The 20,416-nt window shown below is 43.7% G+C and overlaps 1 protein-coding gene across 8 annotated transcripts in view; it reads right to left on the bottom strand.

Moving 5' to 3' along the window:
* The window catches only part of LOC110980267 (uncharacterized), a 72,645-nt gene that overhangs the window by 13,226 nt on the left and 39,003 nt on the right, over window positions 1–20,416 (bottom strand). For 5 of the 8 annotated variants that reach the window (XM_022236801.2, XM_022236802.2, XM_087139349.1 and 2 more), the window contains 12 exons: window positions 16,424–16,508; window positions 12,051–12,104; window positions 10,130–10,271; window positions 8,722–8,808; window positions 8,361–8,471; window positions 7,162–7,192; window positions 6,446–6,601; window positions 5,143–5,753; window positions 2,191–4,029; window positions 1,621–1,724; window positions 1,197–1,341; window positions 361–827 (listed from right to left, as the gene is read on the bottom strand). In XM_022236801.2, the coding sequence (XP_022092493.2) occupies window positions 361–827; window positions 1,197–1,341; window positions 1,621–1,724; window positions 2,191–4,029; window positions 5,143–5,737 (3,150 nt within the window). In that variant the 5' untranslated portion in view covers window positions 5,738–5,753; window positions 6,446–6,601; window positions 7,162–7,192; ... (3 more) ...; window positions 12,051–12,104; window positions 16,424–16,508. The remainder of the gene's footprint in view (window positions 1–360; window positions 828–1,196; window positions 1,342–1,620; window positions 1,725–2,190; window positions 4,030–5,142; window positions 5,754–6,445; window positions 6,602–7,161; window positions 7,193–8,360; window positions 8,472–8,721; window positions 8,809–10,129; window positions 10,272–12,050; window positions 12,105–16,423; window positions 16,509–20,416) is intronic. The other 3 variants (XM_087139351.1, XM_087139350.1, XM_087139353.1) reach the window with 3 other exon arrangements.

Here is a 20,416-nt window from a genome sequence, read left to right as displayed (position 1 = left end):
AATCAAATCAAATCAAATCAAATCAAATCCCATTGCATTGAATCAACACATGCCATTTCTGTTCATCACTTGTATGTCATAACAGTCTAGTACAAAGAGAGATTAGTGAGGTAAGTGAGCTATACCCTCCCCAACCCAAAACAAATTTCCATTCAGTTGGCACTCACATTTTGCAGGAATCAAAAATGTCGTGAGAAATTGATGGAAATCCCAACTCGATTAAACTGACGGTGACATCAACTTCAGAAAATCACATACCGCCTCATTTTCGTATCTTATATAGCATGCTTTATTCCAACCTAGCAAGGGGGGCCCCACAAGGGAATTTAAGCCTAATTTTTGAGGAGTGAATCTTCCTACCTGCTGGTGGCTCAAAGGCTGCTGCAGGAGGCTCTGGTTGATCAGCCCGGCCTGAACGGCCATCTGCAAGAAGTTCTGGAACTGCTGCTGCTGCTGTTGTTGCTGTTGCTGCTGCATCATCTGCTGGTTGAAGGGTGCTCGCATGGGCTGGCTAGGAGGAGCGAAGGGCGGGGCGAATCCCTGCTGTTGCTGCTGTTGCATGCCGCTGAAGCGCTGCTGGTTGGGGGGGAAGCCGCCGCGACCCATGTTGCCAAAGCCCGGCTTGGGCCCCATGGGGTTGTTCATCATGCCAGCGTTGGACATGGGGGACGGGGGTGGCAGTGATGCATCCCCCATGCCAAACGGCTTCGGCCCGTCGGACAGGTGGTTGTCCCCACCAAGCATCAGGGAGCCCATGTCGCGATTGACTTGGCGCAGGTGGGCATCAAAATCACTGGACTTGCCATCTGACATCTGCCTCAGTTCCACTGCAATAGAGACAAAACAACTCAAAATATACGGAAACATCACCCTCACATTTCCTCCCAAAAATTAATCAATCATGCATTTCCAAGCTCAGCCTGAACCAAAAAATCTGTGGCACAACTACCATAAAAAGCAGATTTTTGAAGATTTTGTGATCATCAGTTATCAGTAAAGACTTGCTTGTAGTTGATATTTCTATCTAAACTTGAAAAAAAAAAAACCTGTTCCACATAATTCTTGTATTCTTGGACGGGGGGACCCAAGGAAAGGTACAAGTCACCATTATCAAACCCAAGCATGTGGTTACTGACAAGAACTCAAGGAAGCCATTTTCTGAGTTCTATGGAAAAAGATGCTGTTTAGCTACTCACTGAGGGCACTGTCAAAGTTCATGTTGTGCTTTTTGAGTGCCATCTCAGCCTCCTCCTGCCGATAACCTTGGTCCATCAGCCTCTTGAGCTTACTGATCCAGTGGTTGGACTCCTTCTGGCCGATGCTGCCCGTGCCATTGGTACCCTAGGAGGTTGGGATGAAGCACAGAAATGACCAAAACAAAACTGAGATTTTAACGAGTAGCACAGCTGTTTGGAGAAAAAACAGGTAGCAAACATTCAAACAAACGACAACTGAAGAAAGACCAGACCAGAACAAAAAAATCCTCAGTCTCGCTCACTACATCACTATGAGGAAATGCTGTGACGTGCAAGTTTTCAAAGATCTAGATCTTAAGAAGGATCTGGCCCACAACCATTTTATCTTGGGAACCAGGAACAGTTTAGGATCAGGGATTCTCACCCTTACTGGTTTGCGGCCCTTCATCCAGTTGCTGCTGCTGACTGACGACTCGCTGCTCTGGGATTTGGTATCCCAGTCTTCCTCTCCACCCCAATGGCCTACTGCTGCAACATGACAAAGGCAAAGGCTACTTAACGACTGCTGAATTAATGGAACCAAAATATCAATCTTAATAGGCACCACAAACGCTACACAAATAAAAGCAGGTGTTTAACTGCCAAGTGTTAACAAGAAAAACAAGAAATCATAGCGCAAAATGGTGAAATAAAATGATTTGATGAACATTAGTGGTTTTTTGAAAGAACATAATTGGATTATTTGCCGGACGTTTTGAGAAAATTGAACACCATAATGCATACAAAGGATTTACACAGTGATGCATTATCAATGATTTATATGTCTACATGATTAAATGACAAGGAAGGCTAATTAAATTCCAATTCCAAAGTAATATACATCGCAGAGTTTGGAAAAGTTCCTTTGTTACTTTGTACTTCTTTCAAAGAAATAGATGCGAGAATGAACATTTGTTAGCACATTAAAGTAGCCGGACGGATGTCCTGAACTTACCGTTTCCACTTCCATTTGGGCCCTCGTTCCATCCAGTTTGCATAGAGTCCTTCTCCTGAGTACTGCCACCAGTAGTACTACTGCCACCCCAGGGTTCATCCCACTTGCCACTACTGGCTGCTGGTTTGGCCGCTCCGTTCCTGGTCCATCCAGTTGCTGGGGCCTCCTCAGATGCCTTGGGAGTCTCACCCCAGCCTTGAACCTTCTGTTCCTGGCCGGCCTCTCCCCAAGCCGACGGAGTGGTGGCACCCCCCTCCGGTTTGGCGGCTGGGTTGGCACTCCCCTCGGGGGCACTGGTGGTCACAGGGGATGGAGGCACAGCCGTCCCATCCGCTGCCTCACCGGGAGTCCCTGGGGGAGGCGTTTGCATAGTACTGTGTGCATCCACGGTGAGCATCGAGGCTATGCGGGCAATGTTGCGACGATTCTGGGCAGCAATCCGGGCATTGTGCTCAGTGGAGTTACCCCAGACAAAGGTGCCATCGTCGACGGGCATCTTGTTTGGTGGCTGCTGGGTGGGACCCCCCCAGCCGGTAGGGATGATGGTAGTGGGGATGTCAGATATGTCTGACCAGCCGCTGAGCTTCTCAGGCATTCTGGGAGGGGGAGGGGCTTCCTGCGGGGGATTAGCCTCCTCATTGGACCAGGTGCCCCAAGAGCTGTTGTCAGACTGGCTGTGGGTGTTACCACCAGGAGGCATGCCACCAAGGGGATTTCCCCAGCCAGTGGGACGGCTCTGGCCTGTGCTTTCACGCCGCTCCATCGGCCCAGCAGGTTGTCGCCACTGAGAGGAAGATCCAGATCCCATTGCGCTGCTGCCGCTCATTCCAATCCCACCACTGCCACCGACAGCACTGTTGCCAACCATGCCACGCACAGCCATGTTACCTTCCATCCCACTTCCACCCCTCATTCCGGCTCCTGGGATCCCAACATTACCATCATTTCTACCGGGTGGAACACCCCAAGCTGGTTTGCGATCTCCTCCCCATGCAGACTGAGCAGGTGGTGGCACTGACTGAGTGACCACCTGAGAGGCCTCTGTTGGCATCCTGGGCTTTCCCCAAGCAGATGGTGGGGGAGGATTGGCACCCCATCCTGGAGCAGCTGGAGTGGACTGACTTGACCCCCAGGCAGCAGTACCATTATCAACAGTCTTAGGCACTTGTTGACCAACCCCTTCCCACTGTGTATCCTGGTTGATGGGCTTCTTGCCCCATCCCTCGCTCTCCAAGGAACTGAATTTAGCCTCACTCCTACTACCAGATTCCCAGGAACTACCTGCAGGAGCTCCCCATCCAGAGCTGTTGCTTCCGTTTCTTCGAGTGTCACCCCCGCCCCAGCCTGTGGGGGTAGGTGGCTGTCTGTTGGAGCGTGAATCCACCCCGTCGTTGGTCACAGCAGCTGAGTGACCTCCCCATCCTGCTCCGGTGGGACCCACAGTGGGGCTGGGGCTTGGCAAGGTACCCCATCCAGTGGGCCCCACCGAGGGAGGGGTCTGGCCTGGCCGTCCCCACTGGCTCCCCGGGGTGGCACTGTCTCCCCATCCAGGCACTGCTGCTGCCTCGCTGGAGTTAGTCTGCTGGCTGGAGTTGGGCTTCCCTCCCCAGCCAGAGTTGGAGGAGGCTGGGGCTGCCCCCCAGCCAGTGGATGGTGCCGTGGAACTGGTGGTGCTGGGCATGTCTCCCCAGCTGGAAGTCGGTGTCTTGGGAGGGGCTGATCCCCAGCCACTAGAGCCCAGGGTGGTGGTAGAGTTGCTGGAGCTCCAGGGGGCTGTGCTGGTGGGGTCAAGCTGACTACTGCCGCTGGCAGCATTGGAACCAGTCGTCCAGGAGGAACCTAGAAGGTGAAACCGCACATTAAACCAATCAGTTCAGCATTACTCTAAACACTGCTTGCTCTGCAAAAACTTAAATGGTGTTGGAGTAAAACTATCGAATTTGAAATCACATTCACTTTGAAAGAGTAAAAAAAAAAATTCCTGTGTGATCAAATGTACACAGCGGGTCAGAAAAGAGGAAAAAACAAGCTCCCAAGCCTTACTGGCATTTCCCAGGTTCTCATGACCTATAAGGAAGTTCAAAACTGAAGAAGTCAATTAAAGCAATGAAACCTGCATTCCTGAATGTTCTTTTTGACAACCTCCCCCCCCAGAAAAAATCTCCAACTGTTATCGTAGGAGTTTGTAAGCAAACATTCATTTTCAATGGTGACTAGTCAAATCAAGAACTGACTGAAAATGAAAAAGAACATCATCCACCTTATCCCTAAAAGAGCTGGGCATTTCAGACCATTTCACAGCCAAAGTGGGGAAGGGGGTGGTGTATGGATTCCCATCCCATCAGTCTGCTGTCGCATGCCTGATTTTTCTGAAACTTGGCATGCAAACACACTTATGAGTACACCTGGGAAGTTTCAATTCAATCCAAACATGGTCTTGTTATCATGATCATTTTCAGTTCATGGTCTTGCGCATATAACAAGGGTGTGAGTGGCCATTTAAAATCAAAGCTGAAAAGAGCTATCAAAAAGCTGAAATGTAAAAGGTTCCCATACTTTTGTACAGACCAGGTGTACAAAAAAGCTGAAATTCAAGGTCAACATCTAAACAAAAGAAGCTGAATTCTCACACCCCGAATATAAGTCTGGGGGCACTGGGCAGGTTGGAAAAGGGAAAGGAAAACATTTTTGGCTGACCCGTCTCAGAAAAATACACGTAGGTGTTTTGCAAGAACGGCATGTCTGATTACACAAAATGGGTGACAAATGACCACTAGCCATTACTGAAGGTTCGGGAAACAATGCACTTCAACCATACAGGAGAAAATATCACAGGGTTCCCCTCCCCCAGCTCTTCTAAGGTGAAGAAATCACCAAGCACACGGTCTCAGTTGTCTCTTCCAGTAACCTTTCATCATTTTAATTCGGGTCCCACTGCTAAAATGTTCTTACCATTAGCACTGGTGGCAGAGTTGTTAGCACCTGTTGGGTCCTTCCCCTGACCCCAGCCAGAGGTACTAGTGGGCACAGCACTAGTGGGTTGTGGGCTCTCAGTCTGCATGCGTTCTCCCTGCCCCTGCAACACCGCAGGCTGCGTATCCATCCCATTGCTCTCCTCCCCACTCTTGCCATTCCCGTTGCCAGCGCTGCCACCACCATTCCATCCTGGCCGGGCCTCCTTGGAGCCCTCCGCGTCCCCAGCTGGGGCCGCTGGGGTGCTATTCCCCCACACACTGCTGCTGGTGCTGCCGGTGGCAGCCGCGGCCGCCGTGGTGGTGATGGAGCCCCAGCTCGTGTTCCAAATGCTGCTGCTCTTAGCGCCGCCGGCCACGGTGTTGGCCACCAGGCCCGGCTCGTTGCTTTGGCCGGCTGCCGCGGGCATGTTGGTGGGCATGCTGATGGTGTGGCCGGTACCAGCTGAGGAGGTGACGGCTTTCAGATCGTTCTCGGTGGGGGCAGGCCGGTTGTTCTCGCGCGTGATCGCTGGCCAGGCCTCCATATCGTGTTCATCAACAACTATTCTCTGTTTAGCACTGGTTTGGTCCATGGACTAAGAGTAACATCTGATGGGCAAAAAAGTATGGTTTTTCTTTCAACAATATCATAAGCAGCAAGAAACATGATCTGGGGCCAACATTTAAATACAACAAATGATGCAAGATCGGACATTTTAATTGGAGTATAATCCTGGCTGTATGTTTCGTGACCATCAGCAAGTGCAAATGCATAAAAGCAACAAAATGAATCATGTTCTGCAGTCAGAGCATAGAAATAGAAGACTCAACGCCATTGTATAATGTATCGCCCCTATTTCCTTGGAGTATAAATTTGTTTTCAGAGGTTCGCACCCTACACCCCCTTTCTGTTTATTCTAATATCTGTCTGAGTTTGTTCAATGTGAACTGGATTTTCAGTGACCTCACTTGTTAACTTCATCTCAAATACATACTCTTTATGTTTTTATCTTTAGTTTCACTGTCAGCTTCCTTTGATAGAACACTAAACGCTGATTTTTTTTATAACAGTCCATTTGTACAATAACCGAAGTTCACTTCACATTTCCACACCACTTCTTGTTACTATTCAATGGAAATTATACATACACTGTAACAAGTTCAGGTATTCACTAGCCGGGGGGGGGGGCATCTCATAAACTAGACTATGATGGCTTTACCAGTATTTAAATTGTGGTTTTGATGCCAAGCTAGTGCCAGGAAAGAAACGGAGCTCTGATCACACTCAGTTTCTAACTCACCAGTATAAAAATAAGTTGTGTATAATTGCCAATAGTGGAAGCACACAGACACCGTACGCACAGCGCCGCGGGTTGCGAGTCGGCGTGTAGTCGGTGCAGTTGCTCGTCGTATCCGATGGCAGTAATTGCTTGTGCTTTGGCTTGTACTTGATAAATCTGAGGGAGGGACGACAACGACAGCTTGTAATCCAAGGGACTCAGGATGTGGGTTGGACAGATGCCAAGGAAAGGGGAATAAAAAAAAAAAAGATGGAATCTGTTAATTCAGCGCAGGACTTCCAAACTGTGGGTGTGTGAACCCTGCACTGGAAATGACTCATTCTTGCAATTTGTCGAAATAGAAATGGATATATAGAAAATACTACTGATATGTGTTACAAGTTGCAACTTGCACTTATTTGCCAACTGTTAATGATGGCATCATTAGATACTGTTATTTCTGCAGTAACCGATTAACATCCAAGGGCTGACCATCAACACGAGCCTTGGCAAAATTCAAGATTCACTGTGCGTAATTCAGTCCAGTAATTCATATCAGTAAGGTATACAAGTTTAGGGTCACTTCATACACAAAATATTGCCCTGGATATACAGTGTACACATGTAAATCAGATTTTTACAACGAAGGGTTAAAAAGAAAAAAACCCCAAAAATCAACAAAAACAAAGACCACAACAAAATAAAAACACAACAAAAGAATGAAATTGTAAACTCACCTTTGGCGTTCTTTGTTCTGTGAAAAAATTCCTGGAATTAAACAGAACAAAAAAGTTATCAGACAAAAGAAAATTTGACTGCCTGGTCACAGGTGCGGTATCAGGTGCGAAAGCTTATGTTTACAACTGCAATTCAAAACATCAATGACTTAACACATAATAAATGTTGAATACCAAGAGAGAGAGAGAGAGACAGACAGAGGTTATGCATTGCTGGCATCTCCATGACGTCTCAGAGGCTGTGTTTGTGTAGATTTTTATTTAGTTACAATGAAAGCACAGAGGTTTTACTTGAGCCGTTCCCAGTGATACAAAACTTCTGCCCTCTGAGGATGCATTAATGCATAACCTCTATGTATACTTTCACTTTCAGGACAGTATCAAGAGCAAAGCTCCTGCATGAAGTTACCTGAGGACTGTCTTGTCAAAAACCCATGTGCTGTATACAAAAATCTTTCAAATTAGCGGTGAGTTTAGGGGTTGAAGGGGAAATCCAAGAAACATTCCAGTTGGGGTTGGTAATAACAACGGTAACATAACATGACCTGTCAGGGATTTTAATAGCTAAGATGGCATGGTCCCCTCACAAATGGCTCTGATCAATTGAATCTTGCACTTGGTTTCTCCGTATGAATTGATAAAATGTAGCAAATGTGAATAATCAGACATTTGCCAGAAATTGTTTTTGGTAAAAAATTTCCTGAAATCCAGGGATTCCATATTCCTGTTAAAGTACTCTTCCAACGGACAAGCAACAGAGCTATCCTTGCTTTCGTCAGCAGAGTTGTTCAAATTACTGGTGAAGGACTTTGTTTTGGGATGCCAGTTAGCATTTCACCCATACTTGTCCTGTACTGATAAACACAGCAACTTGACAGCTTTCATGCCCATCAATAACAGTCTTCTCTGGCACCAAAATTACCTTCACTGACTAAAGCACTACAAAAGGGCCATACGTACAGATGCAAATAGGATGGGGTGGAACCGAGTTCAAAACAATAATAAAAAAAAAAAAAATAATGTGCCAGCTTTTTGGACCAACAACCACCCAACAGTCTTAAAAAGTAAGAAAGTGCAGAGCATTATTAAACACCCCGACACCTAAAAAACCTAAGAGACGGCCTTCTTCTCTTTACTTTGCACTACTGCAAGTCAGACAGGGGTCGACTTTCAAACTAACTGGGAAAAAAAAGGTTTACCTATAATATTCTCTACTCTCGTCTCAAAGCAGACTACTAACTCCACAGCAAAACCTCCGCAGTAGTTTCACTGCTAATTCAAACGGAAATTTGCCAGCCTCATAAATAGCACTGAGAACAGAAAAAGAAAGCAAGGTTCCACAAATAAGTATGTAGTCAAAATACACGCAACGTAGTTTCAGTATACATTTGTAACACGTTAAAACAAAAGTTCTCATACATTACTTTGAAGTGGATTGATTCGCTTGAGACTCCGTTATTAAATAAACAAAAAAAAACAAGGTCAACTTTGAATTTGTTTTGATTTACTTGGGCAACAAGTGGTACCGGTAACACACCACGTTATGAGGAAGAATCTTACCTCTTTTTAAAGTTAAGGCTTTTCAGTACAACGTGTATAACAGAAGAAATCAAATCTTCTGTGGTAATATGCAGCACTGGTTGCGTCCTGTTCACAAGAAAGAGAACGACAGAGTTTAGAGTCTGTCCTTCCTCAACCTGTTACAGTTGTGTTCAAGAAATCAAAACTTTACACAGTGACACAGAAGGAAATTTGTGGCAGTGTCTCTGGTCCAGGGACAGGGGAACTACATGTATAATCTCTGAGGCAGGGCTAGAACAAACATGCACGTGTACATTTGAAATAAATGCGACTCGCTCTCCTGAAATGTCCATTCAACTGATTTCACTATATGATGCCCAACACTTCAAGACTATTTCTGAAAGAGATGTAAATTGGTCTTTGTCAAAAATATTTTGTGAAGTACTTCACGCAGGATATTTCCAACTTTAACCTGAAACTAAACTGAAATGATGTGTTGTTTGAATAGTTCAAGTGTAAAGCTACAAAAGAGCAATTCAATTCAGGAAATTATTTTTTCTGTGTCATGCCCAAAAACACAAACAGTGTTTAGGGAAGAAGAGCAAATTTATGAAGTTGGTGGGAGGCAGATAAACTGTGCTAGCAGAAAGGAAAGGAACAACAATTATGCTGGATGGAAGCGCCACTCTCTTCACGGTTTGACTTGTTTGGTTTAATGCAGACTTTATTCACAAGGAAGCTTCTCTGATCATGTCCCCTGAATCTATCTTATTAAATGTGATCCATCAAATGTGGTAGTGTCAGACTATTTGGGGTTCCATGCCTCACTTTCAATTGTTTACAATGTTGCTTAAAAATATAGTAAATCACAAATTTAAAAATCATCACAAAACAAATTAATCTCAGATGAACTTTTCTTTCACTGCTTTCATTTCATTCTCAGTCCCAAAATAAACAAGGTAACCTAACTTTCGATTCAACATGGCCAACACGTGAATAAGGTCAATTGCTTGATGACATGCACACAACAGCAGGTGCCAAACTCGTTCAAAGCCCATTCGTGGAATAGGTACAGCCTAAATGGAATGGATGGCTGAGTCAACATAAAGTTAAGGGAATGCGGCACCACTATTCTGGGCAAAGGAACGCAAATGAAAGGAAATGCCACTTTCAGTCCTAAACTCAAGTTACACATCCCAGATTCTGCACCCACGATACCATGCATTATGTGCAACCTGAGTGTCGACTCTTTAGAATGTGCAATCTGTAAATTAAGTGCTAACTAGGTGCACTTTGCATACAAAGTGCACATGTATCTAATGGCAAAAAAAAAAAAAGAAAGGGAAATTTTTTTTTTCACAAGTACAAGTATAAGCATGAAGTCCTACAGTGAAACGAAGGAGGGTGGGAGCTGACAGGTGACTGGATTGAGGGTTCTTCTACCTACCTACAAAAAGACGCTGATAAAATCTTGCATAAACCTCCCAGAGAATGGCTTGGAGGGTGATAGTCTACATGGTCGGCCCCTCGCCACTCATTGAAGCCGCAGCGGTGGGACCTCACCAACAGGACAGTTCTCTTGCAAGCAACTGAAGGAGGGAAGAGAAGAGAAAAGGGGGAAATGAGTACATGAACATTTGATCATATCTCCTGGAACACAAAATAAATACATGTAGCTCAGCAGGTTGAAGCTACATTAAAGGGCTGTATAGTAGGCTTAGAATCTTCTCTGGGGTCTTTGAAATGAACACTAGTACCGGCATCAGGGGGAATAAAACTCTCCTTAATAATTTATGCACTTGGGAACACAGAGGAACCATAAAATCGCACTGGGGATACATGCATAAATTAGCACAAATAAGAATTTATTGCTAATTTATTTCATTCCATTTTTGTAAATCAAGTTATAAGACATTTGGAGGAATTCCAAACATAAAACAAAGGCACAACTTCACAACTGAGGAAAACTTGAATGTTATGATGTCCTAATAGTAAAACAGCTGGACTTGCCCAGCAACAAATTATGGGGTATGTATAGAAAAAGTTTGCTTGCCCCCTCCAAAAGGTTTACCTGCCAAACGATGTGATGCAAATATGCTTAGTTTATGTAAATGTTTATAACCAATCAATTATTCAAACTGATTCATGGAAGAGGACCTGCAATATAACATGTGCTGTCTTGCAACCGACGAAGTACAATTTCAAAATCTAAATATAGCAAGTTGGCCATTTTGTTCATGCAGCACAGCACTCATCGGCCAGACTAAAATCCCCAATAATATTCAAGGAAAAACAAGAAGTACTGCCAACACAGATACAAATGGATGTTCCACAAGAATACCGGCAGACTGTGTGAAAACGAATACTCCAGTGAAGTACTAGGCTTGTGCATGACCATAATAATGAATTGGTACATTTGTTTACAATGGAGCAACCATATTCCCTGTTGCCGAGTGTGAAAAATTATTAACCCGTAATTAACTCATGGATAAGATAGGATCTGTATTAAGGCGTTCAAGCTCAAAATCAATCAGAATATTTTTTTCTCCCGGTCGCCACAACTCTCTTGTTATGACACCGAGGGATGTAAAAACTGTCGTGGAGCGAGTGAGCGAGCATGCAAAGCAAGCGAGCAAGCAAGCACGCGCCCGAAGAAGTTCAGCAGGACGGGGGGGGAGTGACTCACATGAAAAAAAAACGGCCCCAGCCAGACGTTGATATTCATTTCCTGTCTGGGCCGTGCTAGTGGCTCGCGGGGAGGAAAAGAACATGCGGCGGCTTATCGGACCGTGGCTGGCATACCTAATGCTGCGCTGCGCTTGCATCGCAAAGAGCAGACTCTCCGTTTTTTTTCTCTCCCCCTCCTTCTCTTTGATGCCCTGGGCTTCAAAGTTCTAACAATGCCAGTCCCCATTGAAAGAGACACACGGGGGAGGATTGAATGCTCGGCTCAACATATAAATAATTCCCGCTGACACTGTAAAATGCAGACGCTATTCAATTTTGAGGAAGCATATGGAATATGGGCAGTATCACTACAGTTAAAAGAAAACAACATGAACATGTACAAAAGCCACTAATCAACTCAATAATTACTTATCCGAAAGCTTTTTGACTGTTGTCAATAACAAGTTAATATCTTGAATATCAAAAATGGAACTCTGATTTGCACTGGAGACACGTAATGCGAGAGTTCCAAGCATTTCTGTTCTCACCAGGAGGAAAATAATGTGACTGACTTTTTCCGTCAAGTACAAGTACATGTAGCTGTAAGTTACAAGGAAATATCAATGTATTTGAAAAACTAAACAAAGATGTTGTACACACATCTGTTACATAGTCTGTAACTTTTTAAAAAGTTCACTTACTATTTCTATCTGCCGGTTAAACATTCTTCATTGTTCTTGGCAATGTAAACATACCTGGGGGGAATTAAGAAAAAAAGAATGTGTAGATTATAATCAGTCAACTCTGTAGGTTGTTACTAAATCTTCCATTTTCTGGTATATTTGAAATTGGTATCTAATGTGGCCAGTTGATCAAGTCTACACACAAGAACCAGTACACATACACATGTAATTACATGTATCAAGTCATAAAGAATGCACAATATGTACATGTACATTCAGGGGAATTATAACAAACAGGACAAAATTGCTCGGACCACTTTTATGCTTCCCATCAGAGAAGATGGATGTTCCCATATTTTTAAATTTGCGATGCATATTGTACAGATATGAGTACATGTATGTACATGTACATGTATACATGTGCATGAATGCAACTCTTATGTACCCCACACACATGCACATATGAAGCAACACAAAATGCAATGAACACATGCCAGTAGAGGCAGTACTCCAGTCAGGGCAAGTAGCTCAGCAGGCTGATAAAACAGTATTTGTGAAAAATAAACTCAAATAATAAGCAACCATACGATGGGGCAATTTGTAAACTGTCAGGTCAGGCTAAACAAGTCCTGGCATGCACCGGTGACCTCTTTATTTTAGTACACACAAATCCAATAAAAATAGCTGGGCAGAGTACCCACACACAGTTTGAAAGTACAAAGACTGTGTTGACAACTGTGGTGACATGTGACCACGATGTCGGAGTCTCTGTAAAGTCTCTATGCATATTGTACATGTACCGCTGATACATTTTAAATCGGCATGCCCACTTCAACACTGCAAAAGTAGATATAGCGACAGTGTATTGACAGATACATAAGTGTTGGGAATCACCGTGTTTCTGCTATGTTTCAGTGTGTATCCTTCATTCTGAACCACATGTACAGGGATGTACAGTGTACATGTAATGTTTTACATCCTGTCACAATGCATGCACACACAGCTCAAGAGTTTCTCTTCAAAACAGACTGCACGCAGCAATACAGTTCGAAGGGGATGCATTCCAACATGGTGGACACATTCCAACATGGCGGCTGGCTTATTTTTAGACCACGGGACAAGGCACTGACAAGCTCGAAACCCTCATCCCTCTAGCAAGCTGAACTGGAAAAACAGATGGTGTCGATGTCTGGAGTGAAGAAAGAAAATGGGCAAAATCCCTTGGAGGTAAACAAATGTGAACACGGGACAGAGCTACATGTACGTGGCAAGCAACTGCACATTTGTCGGTGGACAATGACGGCACAAACCACTCTGATTGAACTCAACCGAGATACATCCCGGGATTCAACTCCCTGAATTTGTCCCTGCAATGTTCTTTTCAGAGTGTGCGTGTGCATAACAAAGGAAGTACATGTACATATAAATAAGGATGACCAACGGATCCAGGACGGGAAGTACTTCATCATTCAAAAAGCCTGAATTCAAAGGGGAGGGGCCAGTGAGTCACACTGACTTGAGTGATCCGGTAGAAGGGAAAAGCTCCATTGTCATGACAGTGGGAAAATCAACAGACTGCTTTGTACAGAAGAAGTGATGGGAACTCTTGGTATTTTCCATGGCAATTTCCAACAAACATTAGTATGGAAGACATGTTTCAAAAGGTCCATTCAAATTGAATTCTGTGACAGATTTACCACTGTGAGGGCTTGCTTACAACTTGTAGGGTGGCCACAGTTTGCAGAATCATCACCTTTTTGTGGGTTTTCGATTTTGCCTCAAATCCCTTCAAAATTGACACTTGTCCCACTGACTTTAAAACAGGGTTGTATTTTCATTTCATATTCGTGAGTACATGTATTATTATCTGGTATTCTGATAGCTGCGTGGGGATTTTTAACACTTTGCAAATTATTTTTTTCCTTTTGCACCAACGGCCAACCATAGTTTTAGCAGCCACTTGCATGAAACACAGGACTGTGATGTCGTAAGAACAGACCTCCTGTCCAGCCCCACACAGCGGTGTGACACTGCTCAACTCAATACCAGGTCAAAGAGATGAGCACTGACTAAAAAAAAAAATCAAAAAGAATCTCGTTGCGTGAGTACAGTGTGCAGCGAATCACCTTGACAAAGAATGAATCTTTTCCCCAGCTGACCCCTTTTAATACCGTTTTGCCGCAAAGGGAAAACGGTCCATTTGATTTAATCAGAGGATGGGTCGATACCCGAACTTGGGCTGACCAAAGCCTCCACTGCTGCTGACAGGTATGGCATGGACGTGTACAGTATCTAGGCCAACTGTTATGGATTGTGTGTGTGGGGGGGGAGAGATACAATCTGCAAAATGTCAGAGGCAACCATCAGGCAATGATCTCCTTCAAATGATAAGAGGAAGTGGGACGGGCGGAGTGGGATGTGATGACTGGCTTTAAAGTTGGTCGCCCGATTCTTTAATGGACTGCTCTGCTGGCTTCAGGTTGATTTATGACATTTTAACGATCAACTGGGAGAATATGCACAAGTGAAGCCATTCTGAAATTCATATCGGTGGGCGATGGACCAGAGTATCTTGTCGACACCCAGGTAGGCAGGACTGAAATATGATAATGGAACTCCAGATTAGTAAAGTGTCAAACTCTTCACATGGGGAAAAAAAGAGTAAGAAAAGGGCAGTGCTGTCATCGGTTGTGACTGGTGGCTACTGTCGGAATGTCAAGCATGAAAAGGCACATCACTGCATTTCCAAGTACACAAGCAACTGCCCCTGTGCCAGTACAGAGCAACAATGGTTTGAAATACGTGCATTGCTCCATAATATATAAGTTTGTGGCCAACCTATGTTGCATTTAGCACAAGCAAATGCAGGTTTAAATAGCTCCGAAATACGGAAGGAGTAACACCAACAGTTCTTTACATGTGTGTCTGCCCTGTGCGCACAATTCACAGGTCGGGATCAAAATTCCCCGGTGCAGTCAAAAACTCCATTCCAGACTGCGGTGCGGGCAGGCCTACAGACAACCAAAGTCAACACAACGGCATTGTTCTGAGCATGCTTACACACGTACAGGTAACGTCTGCACATATCACATGCGCTGTGGACACAAAAAAAACCAAGGCTGCCCTTCTGTTGTGATGCCATTTCCAATAACCATTGTTATTGACATAGGGTTCAGTTCCCATGCATACAAACTACCATACTCAGCTCCTACCAATTTCTCATTCAGTCTTTAAAACACTTTCTTTTTTTGGGGGGGAGGGGGTCTGCCACAGGACCCAACCAATAAACAGTTTGAATTTTGCTTATAAGAAAGTCATCATGACAACTGCCACGGTGAATTTCCTGAAGGCTTATTATGGGCAACACCTTCAAAGGTGCAACTTCTGCTTGGATAATCCACTTTAAATGTAATTTCGGTGGGCTGTTACTGATGTAGATCTTTTTTTTTCAGGTCTTTCCACACAATGAGAACCCCAAGGTTGTTTTTCCTCCAAACATGTCATGTACTGACTGGCAACTCTGTTCAAACAAATTATAACACCGCCACCTTGCGTTGAAAAGAATGCAGTGTGAGTGTTAAACCCACGATAAACATGCCACTACAGTGGAACAAACAGAAGTTGGGAATAGTAGCATATGTTCACATTCACAGCAGATACAGGGCATCAACATTTAGCAAACAGGGTGTCTAAAAGAAATCTGGAACCCAAGAAAATACTCATACATGCTCTTGTTAACACGAGTGCTCTCCCGAAGCGAACAAATGGCAGGAGTATGCCCCGCTGATCAGTGGGAGTATACTCCCCGTCATGCAGGAGTATACTCCCGACCCGAGAGTAATGCGCGCGCATTCTCACTCGTGTTGACAGGAGGAACCGCGCGAACGCAGCCAAGATAGACGGCTCCAGCTCATGCTGGACTGTATACCTGACCAGGCCTCATCTTTAGAACTAGACCGGCGTACAAAGTCTGTTTCAAAACTCCTGCAGCAAGCTTGTAAAATGCACTCTTTAACTTGCCTTGTGGGCTAGTAAACACACCACTACATCTACATCTACATGTACCTGTTGAAACTTTCACTTGTCTTATTTGCAAAGATGAATAAAACAAAGTTTACAAATGTCGCAAATTTTGATTGCACCTTTTTGGTTACTTATTGTAACAGCTTGGAATCCCCCAACTTTGTAAGTTTAAACTGACAGCATGATTCCACATTAACTTTTGAAAAAATCAAGTTGAAAAACACCAGTCAAAGCTAGTTCTGCTAATCATTGTTAAGTAAGGTAGTGAAACTTCCTGTGAGCTGGTGAAGAAATAAGTTAATTCGCCTAGAAGACTACTTAAAAGAAAAAGCTTCAGGTCAAGGCCTGCTGACGATGACCAAGCTTACCTTGTCTTTATCATTTAGTACACCTGCAGTCCAGACAGTAATGCGACTCTCATGTGGCTCACACTACATGAATGCATTGTTGGTTCTGAAAGAGACGGAAAAAAGAAAGAAAATAATCCAGTGAATGATAAAAGAATCTCAATATGACACTGATAAAAAAGTATATTTCTTTTCTTTTGATTCCTTCAAATAATCCATAATAAATGGAAACAAGGGGTCCACGACCTCTCTTGTATGAGACCTTGAGCATTCATAGCAATACTGTTCTATTTGTACCATCACATTTCTTAAGTGGCAATGCCAAAACAAATTGAATGTAATGCATCGATAAGCCTCTCAACTGTAATATGAAAATTGCTTTGTCATTATGGGCAGCAAGCTGCAAGAAAGTATGGTCCTTATGCCGTAACCGTTGGAAGGGGCAACACCCTTTTCACTTATCAAGGAAATGCATGTCAATGACATGTGCACTGTCTGCAGTCATGGGACTACAGTTGCTCGGGACAATTTGCATGAGGGCAGGAATTAGTGAGAACGCATTCAGACAGGCGACATGCATGTGCTTATACAGGCAATCAGGTGACGCGGCTGTCCAATCAGAAAGCAAGTTGCACTCATGGTTATTCATAAGCAGGCAGTCCACTGGGAGAACACCCCCGGTCAAACATGGCTAAACACTAGGGGGTGGATATTTAGACCCATAAACTTATAAATTTCAAAGAGTTTGTTTGTGTATGAACAGAAGTGAAAGTCAATGTATGTGCATTCATGAACAATAATCACACGTATTTGCAGCAGGTGCACATGGACACAAAAAGCTTGTTACCATTAACCCACAACATACACACCAAAATAATCGTGCAAGCAATCAGCCACTGTAAATTAACAAGGTTCAGGGCAAAATGACCCAAAACAGTACTTGAAAAGGCAACACCAACATGCCACGCCCCACTTGCCAAACAAACACCAGCAACCCCCCCCCACAGGTTCTCCGGTTGAGAGGAGTCAGTAGACTTTGGTATGTTTACAGATCTGCTGCTTACTGGAACTGAAGGACAAGGGGCGTGATGTGGCTCAGTGTTTACGGTTTGCCAGGGATCTGGCATGGAAGTGTTAGTTGTGATTCAAGCTGCAAAGAAAAGTGTCCCACAAGCGCATGCGCTATGCAGATGTCTTTTGACAAAGGGAGCATCATCAATCCTACTTCCTAAACACATTCTGAACGGACAGCTGCAAATACATAGTGCTTTAGCTATTCCAACAGTTATCAGATTTTAATAGATTTTTGGTTTTGAATTAAAAAAATGAAAAAAGAAAAAAGACTTTCAGAAATGCTGAATAGCCCTCTACATGTGATATATTGGACACTTCGTTACAACATTCGCGTAATTTCTCGGCTCTGGGCTGGCTCAGTTCATTGCTCAAATCTTACACCAAAGAGCGCAAGTGGTCAATGGTTTCCTGGCAACCAATGACAGATCAGACAGGAAGGGAGACCCTTCCACAGCTTATTAGATCTTGTTTCTTCTGAAACACAACTGGGGATGTTACTAAAGCTGACCACAACTAACTCACAGCTCTCACTACATCCCCATCATAGACCCTTCTCAATTTTTACATCTGGGAGCGATGATTTCTTAACTGGTGATGTTGTTTAAGTTGACCACTGACAACTCTTGCTAAATCCCTGTCACAAACTCTTCAAAATTTTAGCATCTATCCCTCGAAGGAGCAATAATTTCTTACCCCCCCAATAAAAAAATTCTCTCAGAACCTAGCAACTCAAAGAAAGCCTACAGAAGGGCCCAGCTTCACTTCCGACCGTAACACATTCAGCATATACCGGTATGCTAGACAAAAATCTGTTAAAACCATGTCAAATATGCCATGCCACTACAGCAAAACACAACTTGCAGTGCTTAGAGCATTCAGTAATTAGACATGTGAAATACAAATACCACACAGGTACATGTAAATACAAAAAAAATGGGGAAATATGGTCTTAGCATTTGGAAACCTACATCCGTCATAACTAACGTTTTTTCCTCATGCCCCCATTCAATTGCAAGCTCCACGCCTAATTCACTAACTGCAGTGCCTGATCGTGCACTACGGCTGAAGCTTAGCGCTGGCAGCGCAATTAACACACGCCGGCCGACTATTGGAATAATCAAATTCTGAAGTGATAATTTCCGCCAAGTCTCAGCGTATCCTCCCCTCCACCGACTCTGATTGAGGGTACTGTGGGAATTAACCTCATCAGTGATGCAAGACTGGGTGCCGTAGGGAGGGGGGGGACACCTTGGACAATCCTGCCAACCTTGCTCTGCCAACTTTTGCACATGTACATGTACCGGTATTTTTAAATAAAAGCTCTGTTCCATAGAGTGACACTCATACGACGACGCAAGTAATTCAGCTGTGGCGCTGAACCATTTTTCCAACTACACGTACATTTCTCATTACTCCAAAATTTGTTTCAATATGAACAGCGCGAGGAAATCACATTTCATTACCTGTAGTGTTATATTTAGTGGATGCCAACTGAACATGATTTTTGAAAGAACAACCACAAACCCTTTTGTGAAGCTACAAAACTGCTGATTTGCATGTAAATAACATTATGCATGGTTTAGAATCAACCAAGTGTACATAATTTGATTTGAGCTGTATCTATTCACACGCAGCACTCATATCTGGGTGAACATCAAAGCTGAACACTGCGCTGCCTGTATGCGTACTTGCACAGTTAAACTGTCTTTCATTTTAGAACCAAAATGGCTCAGAGCTCAGTAAAAACTGTCCATTCAAAACTGGAGCTTCTCACCATTTGCTTTTAATGAGTCTCTTCTGAACACCTACTTACATGTGCAAAAAATTCTCGCAATGTGCAATTATCTGCTTCATGTATTAACAATTACACAGATCTCGATCCTGGTTTTTTTGGGGGGGGGTTTGAAAACTGTTCGACACATACTCACTTAACTGTCTCATTGCAATGTGCCTACTTTTTTTTTCTCATGGAAAATACAGCAAGGAGGCTGCTATAAATAACTCCTTTAGAAATTCACAAATCCGGCCAACAAGCATTATAGTGATACCAGTACTACATGTACACGAAGGAACACACACTGACGAACGCAGGAGAGGTGACCTCCAATACACACGCACAATACCTGTACACTAGTACATGTACAGTACATGTACATAATTATGCACAGTCCCAAGTACACAGCATGTACATGTATGTACATGTATCTGACAGCACTCCTGAAATCAGGAGGTGGTGCTCCAACAAATCTAGCCATACCCATAATGGCATTTCCTGTACTGATACTGGTACATGTAAGTAGGCCCTACATATACATGCACATGTACAGTACAAGGTATAAAAAGGAAAGGAGGGGAATATGTAATGACGTGGAAAGGTACGGTCATTTGCTTAGGTTTTTTTTTCCCCTTTTAACAGCTACAGCACTTGAGACATTCAAAAAAGACCCTTAGTGTACATGTATGTATGTACCAAATGATCTTTTTTTCTCAAGACAGTCATGAAATATGATTTTGCTGGGGACACAGATATTTACTACTCTGACCTGGGCGGGTTACATGCACAAGTTTCTTTTTGTTTTAACACAATGCTGACCCGTGGCTATTTGTGTTCCGGGGTTTTGCATGTACCTTTGGCCAATTCTGGCCCTGATCCACACAAAATACCTGACTGACCGTTCTTATGTAAATCCCCCAACAGAGAGAATAGTAATTTAGAATTCAAAGGTCAGTAGTACCGATTTTATCTGTACCTAAATGTAAATGCATTATGGATTTGACCTTACTCCGCGTCTCTGTTTTTAACCATGTCAAAGATAGACACAGGAAACCATGTGTACACGGTGTACAAAACCAGCACATATATGCCCATTTTACTTTCACTTCAAATTCTAAAAAAAAAAATAAATACAATTTTACTGGTCTTTACTGGTGCAGAAAATG

This window comes from Acanthaster planci, linkage group LG07 (assembly GCF_054643075.1).
Source record: "Acanthaster planci isolate LZ-2023a linkage group LG07, COTS_SCS, whole genome shotgun sequence".
In the NCBI taxonomy this organism is placed as follows: domain Eukaryota; kingdom Metazoa; phylum Echinodermata; class Asteroidea; order Valvatida; family Acanthasteridae; genus Acanthaster; species Acanthaster planci.
Note: the sequence above shows the minus strand (reverse complement) of the source record. Positions and strands in the feature narration are given on the sequence as shown.